Here is a 24,563-nt window from a genome sequence, read left to right as displayed (position 1 = left end):
CATACTGCCAACAAGAACATTAAAAAGCTCAGTATCACTGATCATTAGAGAAATGCAAATCCAAACCACAAGGAGATTATCATCTCATATCAATCAGAATGGCTATTATTAAAAAGTCAAAAAATAACAGATGCTGGTGAGGTTGCGGACAAAAGGGAACACTTACACACTTTTGGTGGGAGTGTAAATTAGTTCAACAATTGTGGAAGCAGTATGATGATTTCTCGAAGAGCTAAAAGCAAAACTACCATTCATCCCAGCAATCCCATTACTGAGTATACACCACAAGGAACATAAATTATTCTACCATAAAGACACATGCACACAAATGTTCACTGTAGCACTATTCACAATAGCAAAGCCATGGAATCAACCTATATACCATCAATGACAGACTGGATATGGCAATGATGGACAGAAAATATGGTATATATACACCATGGAATACTATGCAGCCATAAAAAAATAAGATCATGTCTTTTGCAGGAACATGGATGGAGGCGGAGGCTTTTATCCTTAGCAAACTAACACAGGAAAAGAAAACCAAATATTACATGTCTTCATTTATATGTGAGAGCTAAATAATAAGAACTTATGAACACAAAGAAAAAAACAACTTGGGCTTGTGGGTAGAGGGTGGGAGGAGGGAGAGGAGCAGAAAAGTAACTAATGGGTACTGGGTTTAATACCTGGGTGATGAAATAATCTGTATAACAAACTCCTGTGACATAAGTTTACCTATGTAACAAACTTTCACTTGTAACCCTGAACCTAAAATAAAAGTTAAAAAAAAAATCAGTGGTTGCTAGTCGTTGCCAAGAATGAAACCTAAGGTAAACTATGAACTTTAGTTAATAATAATAGTTAATATTGGCTCATCAAATGTAACAAACGTACCACACGAACATGAGTTAATAATAGGGGAAACTGTATGTCGGCATAAAAAGGTATATGTGAACTCTGTACTTTCTGTTCAGGATTTCTGCAAACATAAAACTACCATTAAAAATATTAATTTAAAAAACAAAAGATTGACCCAATATGTTTAAAAGCATTTCAAGTTTGTTTCTTTTTTTGATTAAAACTGCTACACTCTTACTTCCCCATACCCACTGCCATTTTGTTCTGCTTTTCTGTTAATATTTTTTATTAAAATGTTATTTTTCATCCAGGGTATCTTCCAGAATAATTCATTCTTACATATAGAGGTACATTATTCTTGTAAGAAGTAGGAAATATTTCTTTTATTTGTTAATCCAATCAAAAATGATGAGTGCTAAACTAAAATTCCCAACCAAAATTCCAAAGACGAGCAAAACAAATGCCTGTAGAAACAAGAAAAAATATAAAAAACACAATTAGATTATTTGTTAAGCCTCTACTGTCTGAAATAATGTATTTTATATTTTAAAATATATTGATTTTCTTGATGTATGTAAAATAATATAAACTGACAAACTATTTCTTAGAATAGAAGTCTTAAAAGAAAGAAATAAAAACAACCTACCCCGAATTTTTTCCACGAGAGAAAATCCTCTCTGCTAAGTTTAAGATAAAACAATCCTGGGAATATAAAAATCAAACATGTTGATGTACTGGCACCTTTAAATTGGAGGGAAAAAAAGAGAGGATATTGTTGGATTCAGATGTGAGGCTGGGTAACAATTTTATCAATTTTATTATGTGAACTTTTTGAAACAGAAAACTTACCAACTACACCAAATACATTTCTAATGTCAGGAACATATATTGCAAGTAAAACGATGATAATATTGAGTGCTAGAGTGATCAAAAAATGGCGAATCCACGAGAATGGAAAATTGGAGAAAAACATCATCATTACAGCTTTTCTGGCCTATATTACAGAAAAAGAAACATATAGCAAAGAGGAAATGTCAAAGTCCAAATATTTGCTGAGAGAAACATATACAATAACCATGATATTTTTGCCTCGTATATCATTTAGATTCCAAAAATACAGCATAAACTATTATTATAAGGTGTTTATACACATAAACTGATTATATACTAAACCCTTCTGTGTAAGCTTCATAAAAATACCTAGCTTTAATGCTAGAAAAAATTTTCACATGCAATTTTTTTAGGTTGCATAATTTTTTTAAATTACCAATAATACAAATATGAAAAAAATCTCAAAGAATCATTTTCATTAAATTCAACAGATTAAAAAAAACAGACAATTTATAAAAGAAAAAGACATCATGCCATGGGAAAGAAATATCACTTACTATTTTATTTTATATTATGTTTTACAGCCTGTAAATATGAAAAAATAGTTCACTACACTTCCCACTGCTAAGGGAACAGCAGGCGGTCACATCCCAAAAAAATGTATCCAGTCCCTGCTGTAATCTTGGCACTGCAGCCCACACAGGGAGGAGGCTTGAAGGCCTAGTTCTTACAAAACTCAGCGTTAGAGACTTAAGACATCCATGCAGATGCATTTATACCCAAAGCCTTTGTTGCCATTTTCTCAGAAATTCTTAAGACTCTTATGTATAGCAACCAGATGCAATGAAAATCTGTTTTGCCCCTTGAATTACAATTCTAGAGCAAATAAAATATTTTGATCAAGATTGAACTAGAATGCTTAAGTGAAAATAAATTTACAATAAACCAGAGGAGCTTATTTTTGCTGACTTGACTTTTTCCTCTTCATGCACATTTTTTTTGAAAACAGAATACAGAATTAAAGAGGGGAAAAAACCCCAAAACTTTAGAAGAACTATAGTTTCTAAATTGGAAACAATGCTGTGGGAGAACGGAAAGCTAAACTAAATCTCAAAAAGCACAAATTAGCTTAGTGGTTCACTGTTATTTTTATGCTTTCATGGGGCCATATGCAAGTATGAAGTCTTTGATCAATTACTTGACAAGTGAATAACATATACAAGACTAGATATGATTCAAGCATTCTATTCTGCAAAGAATTAGTGTTGCCCTATTAGGAAGCATCCATACTAGGCAACAAAACCCTTTAAGAGTACTTACAGGGAAGTGGATTAGAGGGACTGTCAAAAGCACAGCAAATAGTATGCATAACTTCACAGTCATGACAACAACATCATGTGGTAAGTATTTACTATAACCTTTTAGTAATTCTGACTCCACTTTGTCTGTAGATAAAATAATAAGGATTACATTATAAAGTACTCATATATCAATAGTAAAAAAATTGTTTTCCTTTGCACTAATGGATGATAACAGATTTTAGATTCCCATTACCAAATCCTGGCCTTTCCCCTAGCCTATGAAACAGAGACATTAATTAAATATCTTCTTGAAACCCAACACTCTTTTCTTTTAATAAAACCAGAACGAGCAGAACCTCTAAAATTAAAATATGACAATGAATAGGTATACTAAATTATCTCTTTGGAACCTTTCCATAATCTAAGGGTTTGACCATTTGTGCTGTTTGTTTATAAAGTGCTTTCACATGTGTTGTTGAATTTAGTCCCTATGATAACAATATTAACACATAGGCAGGTCCAAAGGTGTTAAATGATTTGCCTAAGATCACACAACACAAAGTGGCAGTGCCATACACCTACTTCTTTTTGGTGCTAGAGCCAGTATCTTTTCCTCAATACCAGTGTTTTCTAGAATCTCAGAGTTTGGTGCTTGTTATATTTCATCTGTGGATTCATGTTTTAGATAAAAAAGAGAAGTGTTAGGGAAATGTCTTACTTAGTACGCCAGTGTGTGGTGGTCAGCAATAGGATTTATACATGCCAACCAAGCTTTGCTCCACAGCGTTCTTGCATTCTCACAATGTCTCCCTCACCTCAACTCAAGACAAGGGGAAAGAAGACTGAGGGTGCCAGAAACACTGGATATCAGTGTTTTGTGGAAAAGTATCAGTTTGTACTTAAAATAGAATGGTGCTTTTTAATTTGAGAGTGTTTTAGAAAGGATTCTTTGAGGGAAATCAACAACCAAAGGAAACATACCTCTGTTCTCAGGGAACTTTAAGAAGAGATAAGATGAATACATATAGATATGACAGAAAGTGTGATACACACATGTAGTGGCCAGAGAGTTCTAAACAAGAGCTATGGAGATTCTAAACTGTGATGACACAGAACACGTTTAAATCCCACCAGTTACTAGCAACTTAACTTCTCTGAGTCTCTCAGTTCCTACATCTTTAAAATGGGGATGGTAATATGCTGAACTATAGGGTTACTGAGAACATTACATGAGTCAATGCGTGTGTGCTGATGTTCAAAGATGTGGGGGAAGAGATTCTCTAGGAGCAAGGAGCAGCACAAACAAAAGCAAAGGGAATTTGCATCTGAGAAAATAAGTGGTCTAGTAAGTACTAGAGTGGATGAAACAGTGTGTGGGTGATAGGGCTGGAAATGCACTTAAGACCTAGTAATACAGTTCTGCATGGTGTGGCCTCAATCTGGTACGCCACAGAAATGCAACAATGACTTACAAAGAACAGTGTATTATGATCTGAACTAAGCAGGAGTATGGATCGGAAGAAAAAGAGACCCCAAACAGGCGTAACAGCTACTGTTACAATCACTGAGAGGTAAAGAGAATCTGAACTAGACTAGTGATAATGGAAACAGGAGAGAAATGAATTGTCCAAAGTATCAAAAACATACTTTACACAATGTGGGATTTGGACTAAGTAGGAGACTAAGAAGAACCAGGAAATCTGGATTCTATTTCCAAATCTGTGAGATACTTGTGAGTCTTTGGAGAAATATGGCAAACTATTTTATTTCCATTTTCTGAATCATAAAATGAGCTATTAACACTTCTTGCTTAACAACCTCATAGACTTTTTAAATGGCCTGGTTATTATGCAACATTTGGGCGTTGGCCTGGCTCACCAGAGGAACCCTTTTCTCTTTCTTTCACAGCTGTAATCAGAGCAAGTATCATTAATCTAGGTACATACCTATAGGTCCCTTTAATCTGACAGATTTCAAAATTAAGCTTTGGGAGCTCTGCATAAAAGGATCCAAAGCAGCTCCTGAATCTTGAAGAACTAGATTTATTACAAATTCAAAATAGATGTCACATGTCCACTTTCTACTTTCCCAGGATGAAAACCCTTCTTCTGAGCCAGTCACTCTGTGTTCTTAACTGAGCCATAACATATGTGAGGGATAGAGTACTGCATGCTTCCCCGGATTCAGACAAATCTCTACAAATCTCAGAAAGGGCCTAATGGTGCTCTGCAAGTTATATATGCCATTGAAGTCAGGAGGCGGTCCTGTTTAATACACATTGTCAAACAGGGTATTAAGTTTACAAAGATTATCACAAAGTAGCAGAAAGAACACTGGATTAGTATTCAGGACACCTGCCTTTAATTCTGTGACAGGTCACTTTGCCTCTCTGGGCTTTAGTTGCTCATCTGTAAAACGAATTAGAAGCCTAAAGTTGAGGCTAGCCCTTATGATAAGATCTCAGGTTCCATCAGCAATTTCTTCCTATGACACAAAGCTCCTGTTATCCTGATAGAAAGATATGATCAAAGGCTTTTCTTGGCTATGATTCACAATCCAAGAGCAAATCAATATCTGCCTCTTCTGTCTCTGAAGAACTTACTTTTGTATCATTTATTCTTTCTTCCTATCTCTCTCTCTCTCTCTATTCATCCACCCATCTATCTGCCTACCTACCTAGCATGTGATTTTCTTAGATGTGTATTTCTCCATTATATAAAATTTGCATACTCTGAAGAATTTGCATTGGTGGAGAAGGGATTAAATCAGAGACAACATAATGGCTTTACTTGATAACTAAGCAAATCCCTGTCTAGGAAACATACCATCTACATGATGAAAACCTTTAGCCTTTGTGTTCAAGCAACAATGTTAGATAGATAGATTACACGTAGATACATACATAGATGGATGCCTACAGCTTAAGTGAGTCATATTTTTCCTAAAAGATCGATCACCTTAACAAAAACTTGGAATAAAGGAAATCTGGCTTCTACAGCACAGTTTCTGAGGCGACAGCACAGCAATAAAGGCACTGGTTTTGGAGAGAGACAAAACTAGATTCAAATCCCAATTCCACTATTAAATGGCTTCAAGTATCTGGTCTAATTACTCAACCTAAATGAACCTACACTTAGCTTGCAGAGTTGTTATAAGGATTAAGTTAGGCAGTATATATAAAATACCTGACACTTGCTTAAATGTTAGCTCAATAAAGGTATTAGCTTCCATCCCTCCTCCACATCCCTTTCAATTTAATACAGCTACAATTTAATACAGCTTCTAAGCACCTAATGGTGATTCATGTAACAATTTCTCAGCCAGACTGGATACTGGCAAGCCATCTGAGGTTTCTTCCAGATAGTTATATTTATCCATAAGGAGAAGAAGGAGGTCAGTTTTTTTGGACTTTTTCTCATTGCTGAGGATCCCTAAATATAACAGTGTTTGTGCCAGGTGGCAATTTTAATAAAAGAAATATATAGCTATTCCACTATAAAAAACATATTTGGATCCCAAGAGACCCTGTTATAGTATCTTACTGACACAGAAAAGTCTTATTGAGTTCAAGTCTGTATAAAAACAAACCCAACATCTAAAAATAAAGTTTATATATTTAAGTAATTTTGTTTTATTAATGATGAGCAGAAAAGTTAGACAATCTGTTTTAACTTTCTTTGTAGTGTCTCTAGCAGGCACTATGCTCACATTGGAAATAATGCTTTTCCTGATGGTGTACACAGAACTTTACTTTTCTTGAGGTTCTTATCAGAAGAGGAAAAAAAAATCAACATACAAAGCAGATCATTTTGCAAAAGAAATAAAATGCAATTTTATTTTGTTGCATAAATTTAAAAGAACCTGTAAAAATAATTAAGGAGAAAGGTCATGGTGCATCATAGAATGCACATCTGCTGAATCCTGTGATAATTAGGTCTGAAGGCAGAGATGTCTGACATCTAAGTATACAGCTATAGTCCAGTGTAAAACCCTTTCCTTTCTCAACTTGTTCTTTTGCAATTAAGATGACTGACTCACCCAACCCCCACATTTCTGAATTAGACTAATATATTGAATTCAAAATTTAAGAAAAACAGAATCATTAAAATTACACATTTTTTCTTATAGGAAGAATCAATGTCCCTAAGCCTGACATTTTACTTAAGTGTTTAAGAAAATTTTCATCTAAGAAGTCATTAATCTTAAACCTGAACTACCTTTCTAAAAGAAAGATAATCCAATTGTTCAGGCCTCAAGAACTACCACAGTTCTGCATTGTAATTTGGTGACCTGAACAAGTTAACTTAGTAATAAAAGGCATAAGTAAAGTCTATACATTGGCGTGAGGCCATCTATGTAACTATTATTTTGTCATCTATAATTTTAAAATGTACTTACCATAAAAAGTGAGGTAGCCAAAGAGTGCAGATATAAAATAAATGAGAAAACTTAAAGCAATTGCTGTATTGGTAACATTCTGCATTCTTTTCTTTGAAGGACTAAAAGACAAAAATGGCAAAGGTAGAATAAGTGATCTGAATTATACGTAAAGAAGCAAGTATGTCCTAAGCTGGTAGAGAGAATTCCTCATTCAAGAACAACTTCATCAATAACTATACACTAGAATTCCTCATTTGAAATTAGTACACAAAAATTACGCCTCTCTTTTTTTTTTTTTTTTTGAGACAGAGTCTCACTCTGTCGCCCAGGCTGGAATACAGTAGTGTGATCTTGGCTCACTGTAACCTCCACCTCCTGGGTTCAAGCAATTCTCCTGCCTCAGTCTCATGAGTAGCTGGGATTACAGGTGCCCGCCACCACATCCGGCTAATTTTTTTGTATTTTTAGTAGAGACAGGGTTTTACCATGTTGGCCAGGCTGGTCTTGAACTCCTGACCTCAGGTGATCCACCCGCCTCGGCCTCCCAAAGTGCTGGGATTACAGGTGTGAGCCAGCCTCAAAGATTACACTTGTAGGAAACATTCTCACCTTGAACAGAACTAACTCTAGTTTGTTTTGTTTTAAACTAACATTTAGGATCCACTGATGAGAGGAAAGGATTAATAAAAGAGAATGTCATTCAATCTGAAAGCCCTAGAGGTAAAAAGAAACACAATATATTTAAAATATTCCAGGATTCCACAGTACCTTTGAAGTTCACAGTATATGGGCAATATTGAGGTATGGCAGAGAAATGAAAAAGCCATGGTTGGTAAGGCATACGCACTCTGAAAAAAATTTTAAAAAGACAAAATTATTAAATGTCGCTCTACTGAAGCCATTATTTCATTTGACAAAAAACTCAGTTCTTTAAAAAATCAATTTGATTATATTTATTTCATCTTTAATGAGTCCTCTCTTTATAAAATAAGAATTTTTTAAAAGAGAAAACACTTGTGATCACCAGCAAATATTTTATTTGAAGTGGGCTTGCCTGTACTAGCCAGAATATTTTTTGTTTGGTTTCCTATACCATGTTGCTTTTACTACAGTCATGACTTTTACATTATCTGGATAAGATTTTAAAAATTCCATAATATTTAAATGAGATAAAAATAACATTTTAGAAATGTTCTTTTAAATTCTCAGTCTTCTAAATGTATGCACCATTTAAACGTATCTTTTTACTCTAAGCAGCACGAATAGTTAATACTCTTGAACCTGCTTTCATGAACTTAATCCAAGGGAATATCAAAAACATTAATCACATTTTAATATTGCCAGCATCTTTGATTAGGATCTCTTTCAATGAGAATGAATATCATTTATTCTAGACCTACAAATTCTTAAGAGATCCAATGTAATATACAAGTATAAGGTTTTGTTTTCTTTTTATTATTAGAATACTTAAGAGTCAGAGTAAAGCAAAAGAAGTTATCATTTAAGTGAAAATACCATCTTTACCAAATAGAAGATGGTGATCTATTTTTTCATTTCTGCTCTAAAAAACTTTCCACTTAACTAACTTTAGGCTCTTAAACAAAAGAAATTCCAGAAATGAAGACCTATCTTGGGACAAAATGCCTAGAGTCTTAAATATCTGAAGGGGTTTAGGAGAGAGGAAGTTGTAGTGTTTCCTGAGGCTGGACTAGGAAAATGAGAGTTTAATTCACAAATTCTCTATTTCATATATCGCTCAATTTCCTGGCTTGTCAATTATCCTACCTAGATCTTTAAGGCACCTGGAGGTCTTTACCATGTAAAAGATTTGGTAATCTCCCTTTTGGACCAGAGAGATATTTCTCATTTAAAACTAGAGATAAAAGGAAAATTCTGCATGGTGAAGTAACCACGCCAACAGTCTTCAGTAATAGAGTTGTACATGAGCAGGGGGGATTCTAGCATGTGGGACCTATACAAAATAGCATTTCAGCAGAGTCAGAAAGTATAGACGAAGAAGCTTGCAGCAACAGGGAAGACTTTGAGCTCTTCTAGAATGGTAAAGCAGAGACCATCCATGTCACAGTTCTTGTCTCTTCTGCTGATGCTTAGGGGCTCTTACAGGCATTTCCAGTATCCTACAGCTCTTAGAGAAGGCAAAGGGACTTGGTCTCCTAGTCTCTCTACTCCTGGCATCATAAATTTCAACTCTGGAATGTTGGCCAGAAGATATATTGGCAGTGCTCAATCCCTAGTCCAATGATGAGGCTGTTTAGCTACAGACCAAGGTTCTACTCACAAGGGAAGAGTTTTTGATATAATTGGCTATTTAGCTTTACAAGTCCAGAGGGCAACAGGAAGTCTGTATACACAGAGGACCTTATTGGCCAGACCAGACATTCGGTAAATCTGTTCTTTTAGGCAGAGGCCCATTTAAAACAGGCTCCATTTAAAGGCATGCCAGGGGAAAAAAAAAAAAAAAGGTGGCTGTTTCATAATAGGCCACCCTGTGTTAAATAATAGTATTCTTCTGGTAGGCAATCCTATACTTAGCACTTTCATGAAAATTAATTAGTTACAGGTACAAAGACCTAAGAGACCCTGTTACACAAACCTCTTAAAACTTGAAATGTGAAAAATCAACTAAAAGTATCTGTTAATAACTTACACACCTCTTTGGAGAAATGAAAGAGTTTTGGCTTACAATCATCTGTAGCATTCGAAATCTGTTTAAGAGTATTGAGGGGAAAAAGAAACCAACAGCCATTAAATTTCAGAATATATCAATAAAAATGATGAATTTATTATTACTAGGCTTTCAAATCAAAGTATTTCAAAACAAAGTTCTAAAATGCAATATAGCCATTACTTTTCATTAATCAGAAAAGAATCATTAGTCTTTCTTTTCTTTTAGTTTAAAATATAAAGGAAAAAACTGAAAAGAAAATATAAGCTATTACCTGGAAGCATTTCTCTACATAATTTAATGTCAGAGGACAAGGGATGGACCATTTTTTAATTATTACCTAAAAAAGTAAACAGAATCAGCACTCAGATAATTTCTTATAAAATGAATAAGAAACTGAATTTAAATAGGTCAGTATCATTCCAATAGTCTCATACCATATCAAATCAGATGCTAATAGAAGAGTCTCTGCTTCTGTGACTTTTCCTGGTTAGAATGGGGTCAACATTTAACAAGGTCACCTGTGGCAGGGAGGGGGTTGGAGACTGCAGGGTGTTAAGTAGAGATCTCCCCCATTAAAGACTAAGGGTACTCTTGTGTCAACTTTCAAAATTCCAACATCATCAAGGCATTTTTTTTTAAGTGCAACTAAAAATAGGAACATGATGTTTTCAGTGACTGTCATATAGGAATATGGTTATTTGTGGAGTAGGTATTAGTGAATAGAGAAACATTTAATAGCAGTTTACGGAAAGGCCACAGGAAGAAAGAAGTAGAGACGTTATACACAGGAGGAGCTCAGGGATTTCTGAGGTACGCATTAAGTGCTGCCCCTCCTTACTTTTACAGATTTGAATTATTTTTGGCGAATGTGGAGAAAGCTGGCTGGAATAAGAGCATATAGCTGGGGAACTCCAGCTGGTAAAAATAAATTAAAAAAAACAAAACAAAAACATTAAAAGAAATCCAGAGGGATGCTGTTTCCCAGAATTAATCAACGAAAATGTTTCACGTTTTTACTCTTAATTGTGGCCATCCTGTTATTAGATCTATAGCTGTGGCTCTGTCAATATTACCATTGTTGCTGTTGTTTCAGGGCACATAATTACTCTGTAAATGTTTGCTCCAGGCTGAATCCCAGTGCACAAAGGGACAAGAAAGAATAAAGTATTTGTCCTTTGTAGGAGACCAATACGTAAACACTATTTCTATCCCTACTTTGTATTTACCTAGTTTTGGATTTTGACTAATTTAATCAAAATTTTACACAGTGATAAAACAAATATAAGGCAAACGCATACTTTTAGAATTAAGTTAAGGAGTGAACTAAAGAATCACTTTTAATTAAAAAACTCACCAAGAAAAAAATTACTGTATAAGGATAAACTGGACAAGTTGCTTTGACATTTCTAGGTAAGTTTTCAATATGACATAAAATGAAACAGTCAACTTACCAAAAGGAAATAGCAAAATCAAAAGCAATAATCTCACCATCATTATCTTGATAGGTTTTCAAAAAAAAAAAGGGTGAGGGTGATGAGGATGGGGTGAGGGTGAAACTGCTCCAAATTCAGTTTCTTTTCCTGTTTTTTTTAAGACAGGGTCTCACTCTGTCACCCAGTCTGGAGTGCAGTAACAGAATCTCAGCTCACTGCAACCTCCACCTCCCAGGCTCAAACCATCCTCCCACCACAGCCTCTCAAGTAGTTGGAGTACAGGTGCGTGGCCATCATACCCAGCTAATTTTTGTGTTTTTTGTAGAGACGAGATTTTGCCATGTTGCCCAGGCTGGTCTCGAACTCCTGGGCTCAAGTGATCTGCCTGTCCCAGGCTTCCAAAGTGCTGAGATTACAGGTGTGAGTCACTGCACTGGCCCAAATTCAGTTTCTTATATTTTCCCCTTACTAACAATGGTAGTGTTGGCAGAAAAAAACATTTACTGAGGACTTGCTGTGCAACATGTACCTTGATAAATTCTGTATGTGAGCTGCCTCATTTATCAGTTGTTATTTCTTAAGCCTTCAAATCAAAATATTTCAAAGCAATGCTCCAAAATGCAATATTATCATTAATTTTTATTAATTAGAAAAAATAAGTAGTAGCCTGATTTTATATTAATAGTTTAGTTACTACAGCTAATTTCTCTGCAAAGATCCATCCCAACTCCAAGCCTGCATGGTGGTATGGGGTGGATAGAGATGATGTTCCACAAAGCAGAAGTACAGAACGGGAGTGAAACGAGACCCAACAACAAAGAGGAAAGATTAACAGGAAGTCCTTGCTCAGGTTGGTAAGAAGATGTCTTGGGGTTGGAATGACAAAGCAAAAAGGAGATTAAGTATTAAAAATATTTGTTCACTTGCACAAAAGGCCTCCCTTCCTGCTCTCTGCTGTAAGCCCTTTGCATCTTCTGTGGCTCAACTCAAGTTGTATTTCCTTTAAAATCCTCCTTTACTCTAGCTCTCAGTGAGCCTTCTCTTCTCTCAACTCTTGAGACTCTTATTCTGAAGCAAATATATCAATACTTAATTATATATTGCACACATTGTTCTCTATGTTTGAAAAGAAATTTATCTCCCCTACTAGGTTGACAGATCCTTAAGACTAGTGTCCAGTTAAATTTCCACACCCTAAAATGTCTAACATAGTGTTCAGTAGAAGGAAAGCTTCTGACTAAAATCCATTTAAATAATTCTCTATTTCAGGCCAGTGCAGTGGCTCACACCTATAATCTCAGCACTTTGGGAGGCCAATGTGGGAGGATCGCTTGAATACAGGAGTTAAAGACTAGCCTGGGCAACATAATGAGACTCTGTCTCTACAAACATTTAAAAAAAAATTATCTGACCGGGCGAGGCGGCTTACGTCTGTAATTCCAGCACTTTGGGAGGCAAGGCAGGCGGATCACGAAGTCAGGAGATCAAGACCATCCTGGCTAACATGGTGAAACCCTGTCTCTACTAAAAATACAAAAAATTAGCCGGGCGTGGTAGCGGGTGCCTGTAGTCCCAGCTACTCGGGAGGCCGAGGCAGAAGAATGGCGTGAACCCAGGAGGCGGACCTTGCAGTGAGCCGAGATGGCGCCACTGCACTCCAGCCTGGGAGACAGAGCGAGACTCTGTCTCAAAAAGAAAAAAGAAATTATACAGGCATGGTGGCATGCGGCTGTCGTTCTAGCTACTCAGAAAGCTGATGCAAGGGAATCACTTAAGCCCAGGAGTTTGAAGCTGCAGTGAGCTATGATCATGCCACTGCACTCCAGTCTGGGTGAATGGAGAAAGAGATTCTGTCTCTTAAAAAAAAAAGTTGTCTAATTGGATTACTGACTTATTAAAACGTTGCTTAGAATACTAATCTGCACTAAATATAGAACTTTTAGAACGAATGGTAATTCGTTTGTGTTCTAAAATACACCAAAAAAAGTAAATTTACCAAAAAAGGTAAATCCATCTTGTTGGTATCATTCTGAGACACTGATAAAATTTATTTTAAAATTGTAAAATATTTTAGAGGGGCAAAATTTAGGTTACATTTTAAAATGAAAATCATATCTGGGAGAACAGATAAAATATAGGTTTTAATTTATTTTATTCAAAGAATATAAGAAAATAATAGTTTCTGAACTGATTTTTTTAAAAATGTGATATCAATACTATACATATTTACAAACACATATTGACAAAATAATAAATGAAAATTGGTATCCTTCCAAAATTCTGGGTTAGTATACATATGTTTCCTTTTCCTAACCACTATGTATTTTAAAAGCTAACATTCAGAGAATCTAAAATAAACATGGCGGCTGGGCATGGTGGCTCACATCTGTAATTCGAGCACTTTGGGAGGCCGAGGTGGGTGGATCACTTGAGGTCAGGAGTTCAAGACTTGCCTGGCCAACATGGTGAAACCCCATCTCTAGTTAAAAAAAAAAAAAAAAAATTAGCATGCACCTGAAATCCCAGCTACTTGGGAGGCTGAGTCAGGAGAATTGCTTGAACCCAGGAGGTGGAAGTTGCAGTGAACTGAGATCGTGCCACTGTACTCCACCCTGGGCAACAGAGGAAAATTCTGTCTCTAAATAAATAAATAATAAAATAAACATGCCAATTAAAAGAGTGATTTAAAAAAGCGTACAGGGCCGGGCGCGGTGGCTCAGCTGTAATCCTACATGATTGGGAGGCTGCAGACCGGGCGACACAAGGTCAAGAGATCGAGACCATCTTGGCTAGTAGACGGTGAACCCGTCTCTAATAAAAAAAAAAAAAATAACAAGCTAGCCGGGCGACGGTGGCGGCGCCTGTAGTCAGCTACTCGGGAGGCCTGAGGCAGGAGGAATGGACGTGAACTCGGTGAGGGCCAGAGCTTTGCAGTGAGCTGAGGATCTCGGCCACTGGCACGCCACCTGGGCGATATGAGCGAGACTTCGTCTCAACAAAAATAACACACACAAAATAAAAAAGCATACAGAGTGTTCTTCATTGCCCCACTGTAGATTAAATTTAAACTGTGCTCACAGGTAAAAATCTGAGCAGATGGTTTATAAGGCATTACAATAAATGTAGAATATGGGTATTATTTCCATATGACTGCTACAGTAGAAATCTGCATTGAATGAAAGAGTATCTGTCATGACAGAAACAAAACTGCAGTAAACATATCATATCAATACATTTAATCTGCTTTAAGCTATTGGCTATGAAAACTCAATTACTCCTACCTATGCAATGATTGCATTGTCAATTATCTGTGAGAGAAAAATTCAGTATGTTATCTACACTGATTCTCTTTAATATCCATACATTCATTTGCATATGCAGGCCACTTCTAACCACACTTCTCAACAATCAAATTATGATGGAAATATTTAGTTTTTTTCTTTTTCAGTATGGAGCCTACAAAGTGTATGTTCAATTTACTTATTTGTAAGATGTAAGTCAGACAACTGCGGAGAGAAGAAGAGGAATGATTTTAATGTTGTTAAATTCAACAAATGATTAAATGCAAACATTGTTAAATGTTTTTAGTTTTAAGAGCATTCAATAGAGGATAAATGCTTATATACACTAAAATCAGAGTCACTTCCACTTTGTTTAAATAATTTAAAGTTATTTTATTCCTGTGTCTCAGAAGATAGCTTAGCCTAAGTTAAATGCACCCTGGGTTGTTTTGACAGCTTTGAAATCTGGCTCTATAATATGGCTTAACTACTGATGTGCTGCCCTGGTCTTACATATGGCTGTTTTCTTTCATGCATTTTCAAAAACAAGAAAGAGTTGAACCAAGCTCATGAAAAGCTCATTTGGACATGTATATTCTTGGAACGTTAAAAATGTTTAATTCTACTTAAGGTTTGACATTTAGATACTGATTATGGAATAAACTGCTATACAAAGAAAAAAAGACTTTTTCACACAAAGGTACTATCTTTAGAATGTTAAGATGTTTTAGAAGAATTTGAACGAAATAAATTTAAATTCTTTTATCTTTATATTATTTTATAATATCAAAATAAGTTAAATTTGTCATCTGATAATTTTATATAATAAAAATGAGCTAATTAAAACATAAGGAATATATCCCACATGTGAAGAAAAATATTTATTTGCAGCAGTGTTTTTATGAGAATTTATCTATGCTAAATAAACCAGACAAAATAGGAGAATTCAGGCAATCCAGTTCTTACTAGATCTCCTCAGTGTAGTCCCAGAAGCTCTGTTTATTTCATTAATGGAATAAAGTTTCAAGATTAAGATGACTAGTCTCAAATAGATTTTACAGATTAGAACCAGACTGATTCTTCATACAATATGGTACAGGAATAAATTTATATGCTTACACAAAGAATTACACTCCATCTAAGATTTTAACAGAATTGGCATGCTCTCCTCTCTAGTTAACCACAAGAAATGCTGAATTTGAAATGCTGTTCTACCTAAGCCCCTTCAAAATAGATACAATGAAGGAAATAATTTAATGGAACAAAAGTGCTTTTAATAACACAATGAAATAAAATGAGATACCCTTCCCAACACAAAACAGTTAAAAGAAAGACATTAACACAATGAGTCCAACTTTAGTGAGGAGATAAGCAATGTATTATATTTTAAACTTACCACAAGAGCAAAGAACATCATAAAGAAAAATGATAAACTACTTGTGTAGCCAAGAAAGCCTGTAAAGTAACAGTAAAATAAAAAGCAATTTATAAGGAAAGTGATTTTAATGTACAACTAAAACTATACATCTTAGGCATGTTTTCTATTACAGTGGTTGGTATCTGGGGCTTAGAGCTCAGAATAACAACATTCCAACTATCTGTCACAGATCATTTATGTAGCTCTGTACAGCAGAATTGGAACTGGCTTACCACTAATGGTACACTGTAAGGAAAGGCTGCTCTTTAATGTTCCGCCGTAAAGATTTTATTTTAGTGGGGCAGACAAAATACTACTGCAAACCAAGTAATAGGTTAACTAGGCAGGGCTGAAGGCTGAACAACCTAAAATAAGGCCAAGTTTAAAATTATTCACAACCACCATGCTTCTGCCAAAAATGTGGTACTGTGAAATTTGAAAGCCCCTTAATATTTCTCTCTCTTTCCCTCCCTCCCTTCTTTCCTTTCTCTAAACAAATAATGTGCTCTATAAAGACTTACCTATTTTGGGAAGAAGTGCAAGAGGGAACACGATGCCAACACATATGATTATTAGCAGTGTTTGTCCATCAAGATACCAATATCTATTTAAAAAAAAAAGTTCACTTTAGGCATGGGACTCCACTGTTTGTTCTGACACACACGCATAGACACGCACACACACAGAGTTATAACCATTACAACCAGCCATTAGGAAAAGCCCACCTCCTTTCATTAAAATGTTCTTGTGGGATCCCATTATTCTTATTAATGAATTTACATTTAGAAATGCATAAAAACAAAGAGATGCCATTTCCAACTACCAAATAAATAAATATTTAAAAATAAGATAATAGTCAACATTAGTGAGGAGTGATGAGGTGTGCAAAAAGCTGGTGAAAATGCAAATTATATAAATTACCTTTCTGGAAAGCAATTTGGCAAGAGAGATAAAGAATTTTCAAATAATTATATACTTGAAAACACTTTTATAAAAGACTACTAAAAATAATTAGAACAAAGACTGTTTGTAAATTTTTATTTTATTTTATTTTACTTTAAGTTCCGGGGTACATGTGCAGAATGTGCAGGTTACGTAGGTATACATGTGCCATGGTGGTTTGCGGCACCTATCAACCTGTCATCTAGGTTTTAAGCCCTGCATGCATTAGGTATGTGTCCTAATGCTCCCGCTCCCCTTGCCCCCCACCCACTGACAGGCCCCAGTCTGTGATGTTCCCCTCTCTGTGTTCATGTGTTCTCATTGTTCAACTCTCACTTACGAGTGAGAACATGCGGTGTTTGGTTTTCTGTTCCTGAAGAACAAAGACTTTTATAAAAAGATGTTTACTGAAAACATTTAAAATAATAAAAATTGAAAACAAACCTTCAAGACCATGATAATTTTGAAATAAAATATACTGAATATTCAGTAAACATCATATGTGTGTGTATACAGCATGATAATTTTGAGGAAAAACATAGATGCATTAAAAATGGAAAGAAACTAAAATGTATTGATAGCCATTATCTCTGGGTGGTAAAATAGTAGGTCATTTTTCTTCTTTATAGTTTTCTATATACATTTTTCCAAATTTCAGGAAAGGGCATTAATTACCAATTGTAAAATATTAAAATTTTCATATAAAGGCATTAGAATACAGAATGAGAAAAAGGTAGGTTAACATGATTTTGTATTTGTTCATTGAAGAAAACAAAACTGGATGCACATATAAAGCCAGAAGGATATACTTAAAATACCAAAAGTAGACATTTTATGTGATAGCAATATAAGCAATTTTATTTTCTCCTTGTTTGCATATATGTGGTTTCAATTTTCAATGTGAGATAGACACATATGTAGACATTTTTAAAAGTTAAAGTTAATTAATTCCCCAAGACCTCAATAGATTTGTATGTAAAGGAGAAACAATTCATGAAAGAAATACAATTAGGAAATACATATGAAGAAAATCCAATCATTGATGCTAATTAAAGAAATAATGAGACTGTTGCAATTAATATAGCAAAATTAGTAAACAAAAATATTCAAGGATGTGGCACAACTGGACTTCATACATTGCTAGTGATCTTGCCAGTTAGTACTATCTCTTGGAAAAACAATGATTATATGTAGCAAGAGCAATAAAAATGTAGGGGCAGTCTACTCTAAGAAAATAAAATAGAGAAAATTCTATGTACATGAAGCTGTTGAGTACATTATTATAATATTGAGAAGCTGGAGGAAAACTCCATATATACCCAACATCTGAAAATATTTAGAAGAGCATACTCAATGAAATGTTATGTGGCTTTAAGAAAAAACACAATGAATAAAATGGAAAATGATGATGATATAAATATAATTATTAACTATATTTTGAAAGCTTTTGGGAAAATTCAAAAGAATTAAAAGGACAGTGACTAGGTTAGAGATGTTATGCATGATTTTATTTGCTTTTTTTTCTAAATTTTCTTTATCATAGCCGTCAGATTTTTACACTGAAGTGTATACACATACATACACATGCACAATAGTAACAAAGTAAAACTTATGCAAAAATGGGAGCTTGGGGCATTAAAGACCAATAGAGACTTTTCCAAATTGTTTGGCAGATAATCTCAAAATTCTCACTTTGCAATAATGCATCCTCTTTCATTCTCTATCAGATAGCCAGTCTCCCACTGCCATGTTAAATTAAGCAAAGGTCTTCTTCTATATGGATTTCAACCAGTGGCTTCTAACATGAACTTAATTGTTACTGTTGGGTGCTGACAACTTCCTCTTTAACAGAACAAGAGAAGGAGCAGCAGCAGAAACAGCACCATGACAACACTTTTCCCTTCTCCACCCTAATTTGTGTCATTAGGAAATACATATGCCAGAAACTACAACCTATGCATAAGTATTCACAGATTTAGTGGGCCTGAAGCTTTGCTCTCTCCATTTGCACATGCCCCTCAATTCCTGGTATGCAGGAAGTACTAAAAGAGTACACATATTAATAATACAAAAATGATACTCAACATGTTTATCTTCTAGTCACTCTTGAGTAAGAATCAAAACAGAAATTTCAAAAGATCTTTCATTGAGGAACACCTGGCAACCAAATTTCTGAAGCTGGCAAAAGGCCCAGGGCTCTATGTCTGAAATGTCTTTCCTTCTGGGACCCAATATTAGACCCAGACAGTTGCAGTGCCAGGAGGAAAAATGCCCAAAGGAATACCAAAGTAGATTCCATCTGTTAGTTTTGCTGTCCCTCGTAGATAACAATACTGCATTATACCCTTGAAAATCTGTTGAGAGTGCAAATTTCATGTGAAGTATTCTTACCATAATAAAATAAAACAAAAAATTATGATAAGCCAAAAAAAAAAAAAAAAAAGATCATGAAGCTGAAGTCGTACAAAAGGGAGCATTTAATCCCCAGGACCAGGACTCTTTTCTCCTGCGTAAGAATAAAGGAACACTTTTGAAATTCTGAACACCACTTACTTTATACTATTTCAGATCACAATTCATTTAATGTCCATAAAAGTCATATAACTGACCAAAGCACTGAACTGTGGGACTGAAGATAACTTTACCTCCTCCCAGCAGTAACTCAGAACCACAGTTATGGAATGTTAGAGCTGGAAGAGCCCTTAGAGATCATCTGGCTCAACAACTTCATTTTATATGTCTGTAAAATCAGCAAAAGGAAGATGATGATCTTAGTCACAGCAGCAATGGAAATACTTTCAGATACTACCTCGTTTATTTCAAGATCATGCTTTGCATTCTCCTTTTCATAGGATTGAACTTTAAATTCTTAATATAAAATAATTTTACTGTAAAATACAATTTCTCTATCCTTGGCTTGGCTACTGGTTATTGTTAATCATTTCTTATCCTTAATAATTCATCTTAATAAAGCCAATTGTAAATACAGTGCTTTTCTTTACCATTCATTAACAATAAAGGCAACACAGTAAAGCACAGTAAAATTAGTTTAGATTTCATGTGTGTGTCACAGACAAATGAATTGTGTTTCTCAATGGATATTTTCCAAAGAACAGAAATTATTAAACTTACAAAATAAAACTGCTGCCTGAGAAAAACAAACTAGTAAAAAGAAATCTCAAAAAGTACATATTATATACATTTCTTTTGTAAATAAGCATTTTAGAAGAATGTACTAACTTTAATTTTTTTCCTAAGGGGGGAATAAAGAATGATCTAACAGAACTCCTGTTTTCCTACTGTGATCTAAATATACATTCTCTTTAAGCCAAAAGAATTAGAGTAAAAACCTTTATACTTCCTAGAGAACTTGTTTGATCTGTGGATTTAATCCTGTATGATAAAAATGTTCCAAGTATGAAATATAGAGTATAAATCCTTAGCTGTACTGCAAATGCTTTGGCATGCAGATGTATTTTTCCATATTTTAATGAAAACCAGATTTATTTATAAGTTGCTTTAATTTCATTCTCGAAAGGAATGGAACAAGAGTATCACATGTNAAAAAAAAAAAAAAAAAAAAAAAGATCATGAAGCTGAAGTCGTACAAAAGGGAGCATTTAATCCCCAGGACCAGGACTCTTTTCTCCTGCGTAAGAATAAAGGAACACTTTTTGAAATTCTGAACACCACTTACTTTATACTATTTCAGATCACAATTCATTTAATGTCCATAAAAGTCATATAACTGACCAAAGCACTGAACTGTGGGACTGAAGATAACTTTACCTCCTCCCAGCAGTAACTCAGAACCACAGTTATGGAATGTTAGAGCTGGAAGAGCCCTTAGAGATCATCTGGCTCAACAACTTCATTTTATATGTCTGTAAAATCAGCAAAAGGAAGATGATGATCTTAGTCACAGCAGCAATGGAAATACTTTCAGATACTACCTCGTTTATTTCAAGATCATGCTTTGCATTCTCCTTTTCATAGGATTGAACTTTAAATTCTTAATATAAAAATAATTTTACTGTAAAATACAATTTCTCTATCCTTGGCTTGGCTACTGGTTATTGTTAATCATTTCTTATCCTTAATAATTCATCTTAATAAAGCCAATTGTAAATACAGTGCTTTTCTTTACCATTCATTAACAATAAAGGCAACACAGTAAAGCACAGTAAAATTAGTTTAGATTTCATGTGTGTGTCACAGACAAATGAATTGTGTTTCTCAATGGATATTTTCCAAAGAACAGAAATTATTAAACTTACAAAATAAAACTGCTGCCTGAGAAAAACAAACTAGTAAAAAGAAATCTCAAAAAGTACATATTATATACATTTCTTTTGTAAATAAGCATTTTAGAAGAATGTACTAACTTTAATTTTTTTCCTAAGGGGGGAATAAAGAATGATCTAACAGAACTCCTGTTTTCCTACTGTGATCTAAATATACATTCTCTTTAAGCCAAAAGAATTAGAGTAAAACCTTTATACTTCCTAGAGAACTTGTTTGATCTGTGGATTTAATCCTGTATGATAAAATGTTCCAAGTATGAAATATAGAGTATAAATCCTTAGCTGTACTGCAAATGCTTTGGCATGCAGATGTATTTTTCCATATTTTAATGAAAACCAGATTTATTTATAAGTTGCTTTAATTTCATTCTCGAAAGGAATGGAACAAGAGTATCACATGTTCTGAATTAGGATCTTACTCACATCCAATACCAATTATGTAACTAAAATGCAGGACAACTTAATTGTGTCAATCATATTCCCCTGACAAGATCATTAAATGTTAACAGAGAGCTTCCAACTTTAACAGTCATAGATTTTAAAAATGTAAGTTATTCTATGAAATATATAGATACATCATGAAAGTTCAGTATAAATATTATAGCTTCTGACATCTATTAGATTATTATGAACACAGTTTCATTTTGATATCTTTATAAAGATTTATATTTCAAAGGTACACCAAGCTTGCAGATAACCCAGAAAATTAGCACACCTGAAAGATCTTAATTAAAATTTATTATAAATCAAACCCTAAAATAAAAGTTTATCAATATGTTGATCTCATAGAATACTGCCATGTAAGTCTATCTAGAAAAAAACTGTCTTTTATAGATAGTAAAGTCAATTATCATAATATTTATTTCTTAATTATTTTCTAGCATTAAGCTTTCAAGTCTAATGATTTATCTGCGTTCAAATAAGTTAATATAATTAGCCAAAATAAATGAATATATATTACATTTAAAACAAGATAAGGTTGTTAAAAAGACATACAATTTTAAAACGTAACAGATTATGCAAATTGACCACAGCATTTTGAAGTATATGATTTTAAAATCTATTTCTAACATGTAAAATAACATTTTAACCAATTTTCTATTAATATGAGTGAGATGGAAGTTCACTTTAATTTTTATTTTAAAAAAACAAACAAAAAATCAATGCAACAATGTAAATCATTTGCCAATTATTTAAAATGAAGCTACGGTAAAAATATCACTTTTAGAGAAAGAAGACCTAAATTTCAATACCAGTTCTGCCACATACTACTTTAATTATTTCTAAAATAATTTATAATCCCTCCTCTTTCCACCAACATGTGACAATAAAAGAATACAAATAGGAGCCACCAAATTCAGGACCAAGAAAAAAGAAAACACATGTGACAACTGTTGGAATTAACACAGTTATATTAATTCAAACGTGTCACATTTGACTCTGAGCTTCCTGGCAGTCAGGGCAAAAAGGGAAACACCACCTTTAATATAGTAATTATTAGAATTTCTTAATTCTCCACATTTATACTGTACTGTAAGTTTCTGTACACACATGCTTGTTTATACACATGCTATTAGCATGCGTATATATATCTTACTTGATCATCCCAGCAACTTTAAGAAGGCAATATTGGTACCCCCATTACATCACATAAAAAAACCGAAGGCTCCAAGTAATTTATATAGTCAAAAGAAGTTAAATTAAGTTCCTGAGATTATTGAATATGAAATGGATAGAGCACACATCTCCTTACTCTTAGTCTAGTCCTCTTTATTCTACCTCATATTGCCTTGATTTCTTAACCCTAAAATATAAATTTCTCACATAGAATTTGAGTAATAGAAGGTGTCCTCAATGTTTTCCACAGCAAATACAAAAATGAATTTTACATAGCTATTTCTAACAGGAATTGTTTATCAACCTAAGCATAAAATCAAAATGTAACTAGATAAAACTGTAGATAAAATAAGGTAGTTGTATCAGATGTGATAATGAATGTGGAAACCTCATTAATTGTAAAGTATCATAAAATGAACAATATCTTCTGATGAAGAAAATCATTTAGGACTTCTATTTGTCTTTTTTCAACTACATTTTCTTGATGGTTTCTATTCAGATCTAAAGTATACCACACTTTTCTTACAAATATGTATTTGCAGTTATCTAAGTAGAATTCTTTAATGGAAGCTGCGTTGTAAAAGCTAAAAACTAATTTTTGAAACCTTTCCTTGCATTCCAGAACAAGTTCAATTATTGAAGCAGAACAACCCAATATTCAAATCTAAAAGTCTGACAGGTTTTGTATTGTGGCTTGAAACTTAACTATGTGAAATAACTTCATGGCAATTAAAATGATTTATCTTGTCTTTTCAAGTTCATTTTTCTAAAATTTTCTTGTTCTACACAGTGAAAAGAAAGGCACAATTAATTTTGTTTTTTCCCTATAAAGAGGCAAGTCAAATATAAGATGCAATTTTTTAAATAAAGAAAGATAAAAGAGATATGACATGGTTTAGTATTATTTATAATATTGTTCAAAAACAGGAAATGAAACAATTAAGTCCTTGCAAATAATTTATTTTTTTGCCATCATATATAATAGGAATTTCAAACAGGTATAATTGTAACTGCCACATTTTTTATCACTATGATTTGCTGAGAAGTGACAGCAATATCACTCACTCCCCTCCTTTGTTTAAGACCTGTACTGTCAGTATATTCAACCTTCTCCCATCCCCAACCCCAGTCTTGTGTATCCCCAGAAATTTACCCTTTACTCCTCCTTAAGAGCATCTCAATCTCAGACCTGTCTTAGCCTATCTCACACCCTCAAAGAATGCAAGGGTTGTATCTGGTGCTTCATATGGTTCACAGAACAGTGCTTTCATATGGGTAATCAATAACCATTGGCTGAGTAGTTTCTATTCTATTACTGCTACATTTCTGCCTAATTTTTAAGTGTCTTGAGGGCAAGGACTACATTTATTTTACTTGCCACTACAGCTTAATAAATATTTACTGAATTAGGCCGGGTGCGGTGGCTCAAGCCTGTAATCCCAGCACTTTGGGAGGCCGAGACGGGCGGATCACGAGGTCAGGAGATCGAGACCATCCTGGCTAACAC

General features: G+C 34.2%; 1 protein-coding gene across 1 annotated transcript in view; it reads right to left on the bottom strand.

Annotated features, from left to right (window-relative positions):
• Window positions 1-1,050: 1,050 nt before the first annotated feature.
• Window positions 1,051-24,563, bottom strand: part of SLC38A6 (solute carrier family 38 member 6) — a 67,685-nt gene continuing 44,172 nt past the window's right edge. Inside the window, 10 exon segments of the mRNA XM_017895553.1 lie at window positions 1,051-1,325; window positions 1,508-1,602; window positions 1,711-1,855; window positions 3,013-3,137; window positions 7,392-7,492; window positions 8,142-8,221; window positions 10,046-10,099; window positions 10,334-10,399; window positions 16,173-16,231; window positions 16,715-16,797. Coding sequence (XP_017751042.1) covers window positions 1,245-1,325; window positions 1,508-1,602; window positions 1,711-1,855; window positions 3,013-3,137; window positions 7,392-7,492; window positions 8,142-8,221; window positions 10,046-10,099; window positions 10,334-10,399; window positions 16,173-16,231; window positions 16,715-16,797 — 889 coding nt within the window. The 3' untranslated portion in view covers window positions 1,051-1,244.

This window comes from Rhinopithecus bieti, unplaced genomic scaffold (assembly GCF_001698545.2).
Source record: "Rhinopithecus bieti isolate Rb0 unplaced genomic scaffold, ASM169854v2 scaffold_25987, whole genome shotgun sequence".
Taxonomy (NCBI): domain Eukaryota; kingdom Metazoa; phylum Chordata; class Mammalia; order Primates; family Cercopithecidae; genus Rhinopithecus; species Rhinopithecus bieti.
The sequence above is the reverse complement of the archived record's forward strand: the minus strand, read 5'-3'. Positions and strand labels throughout refer to the sequence as shown.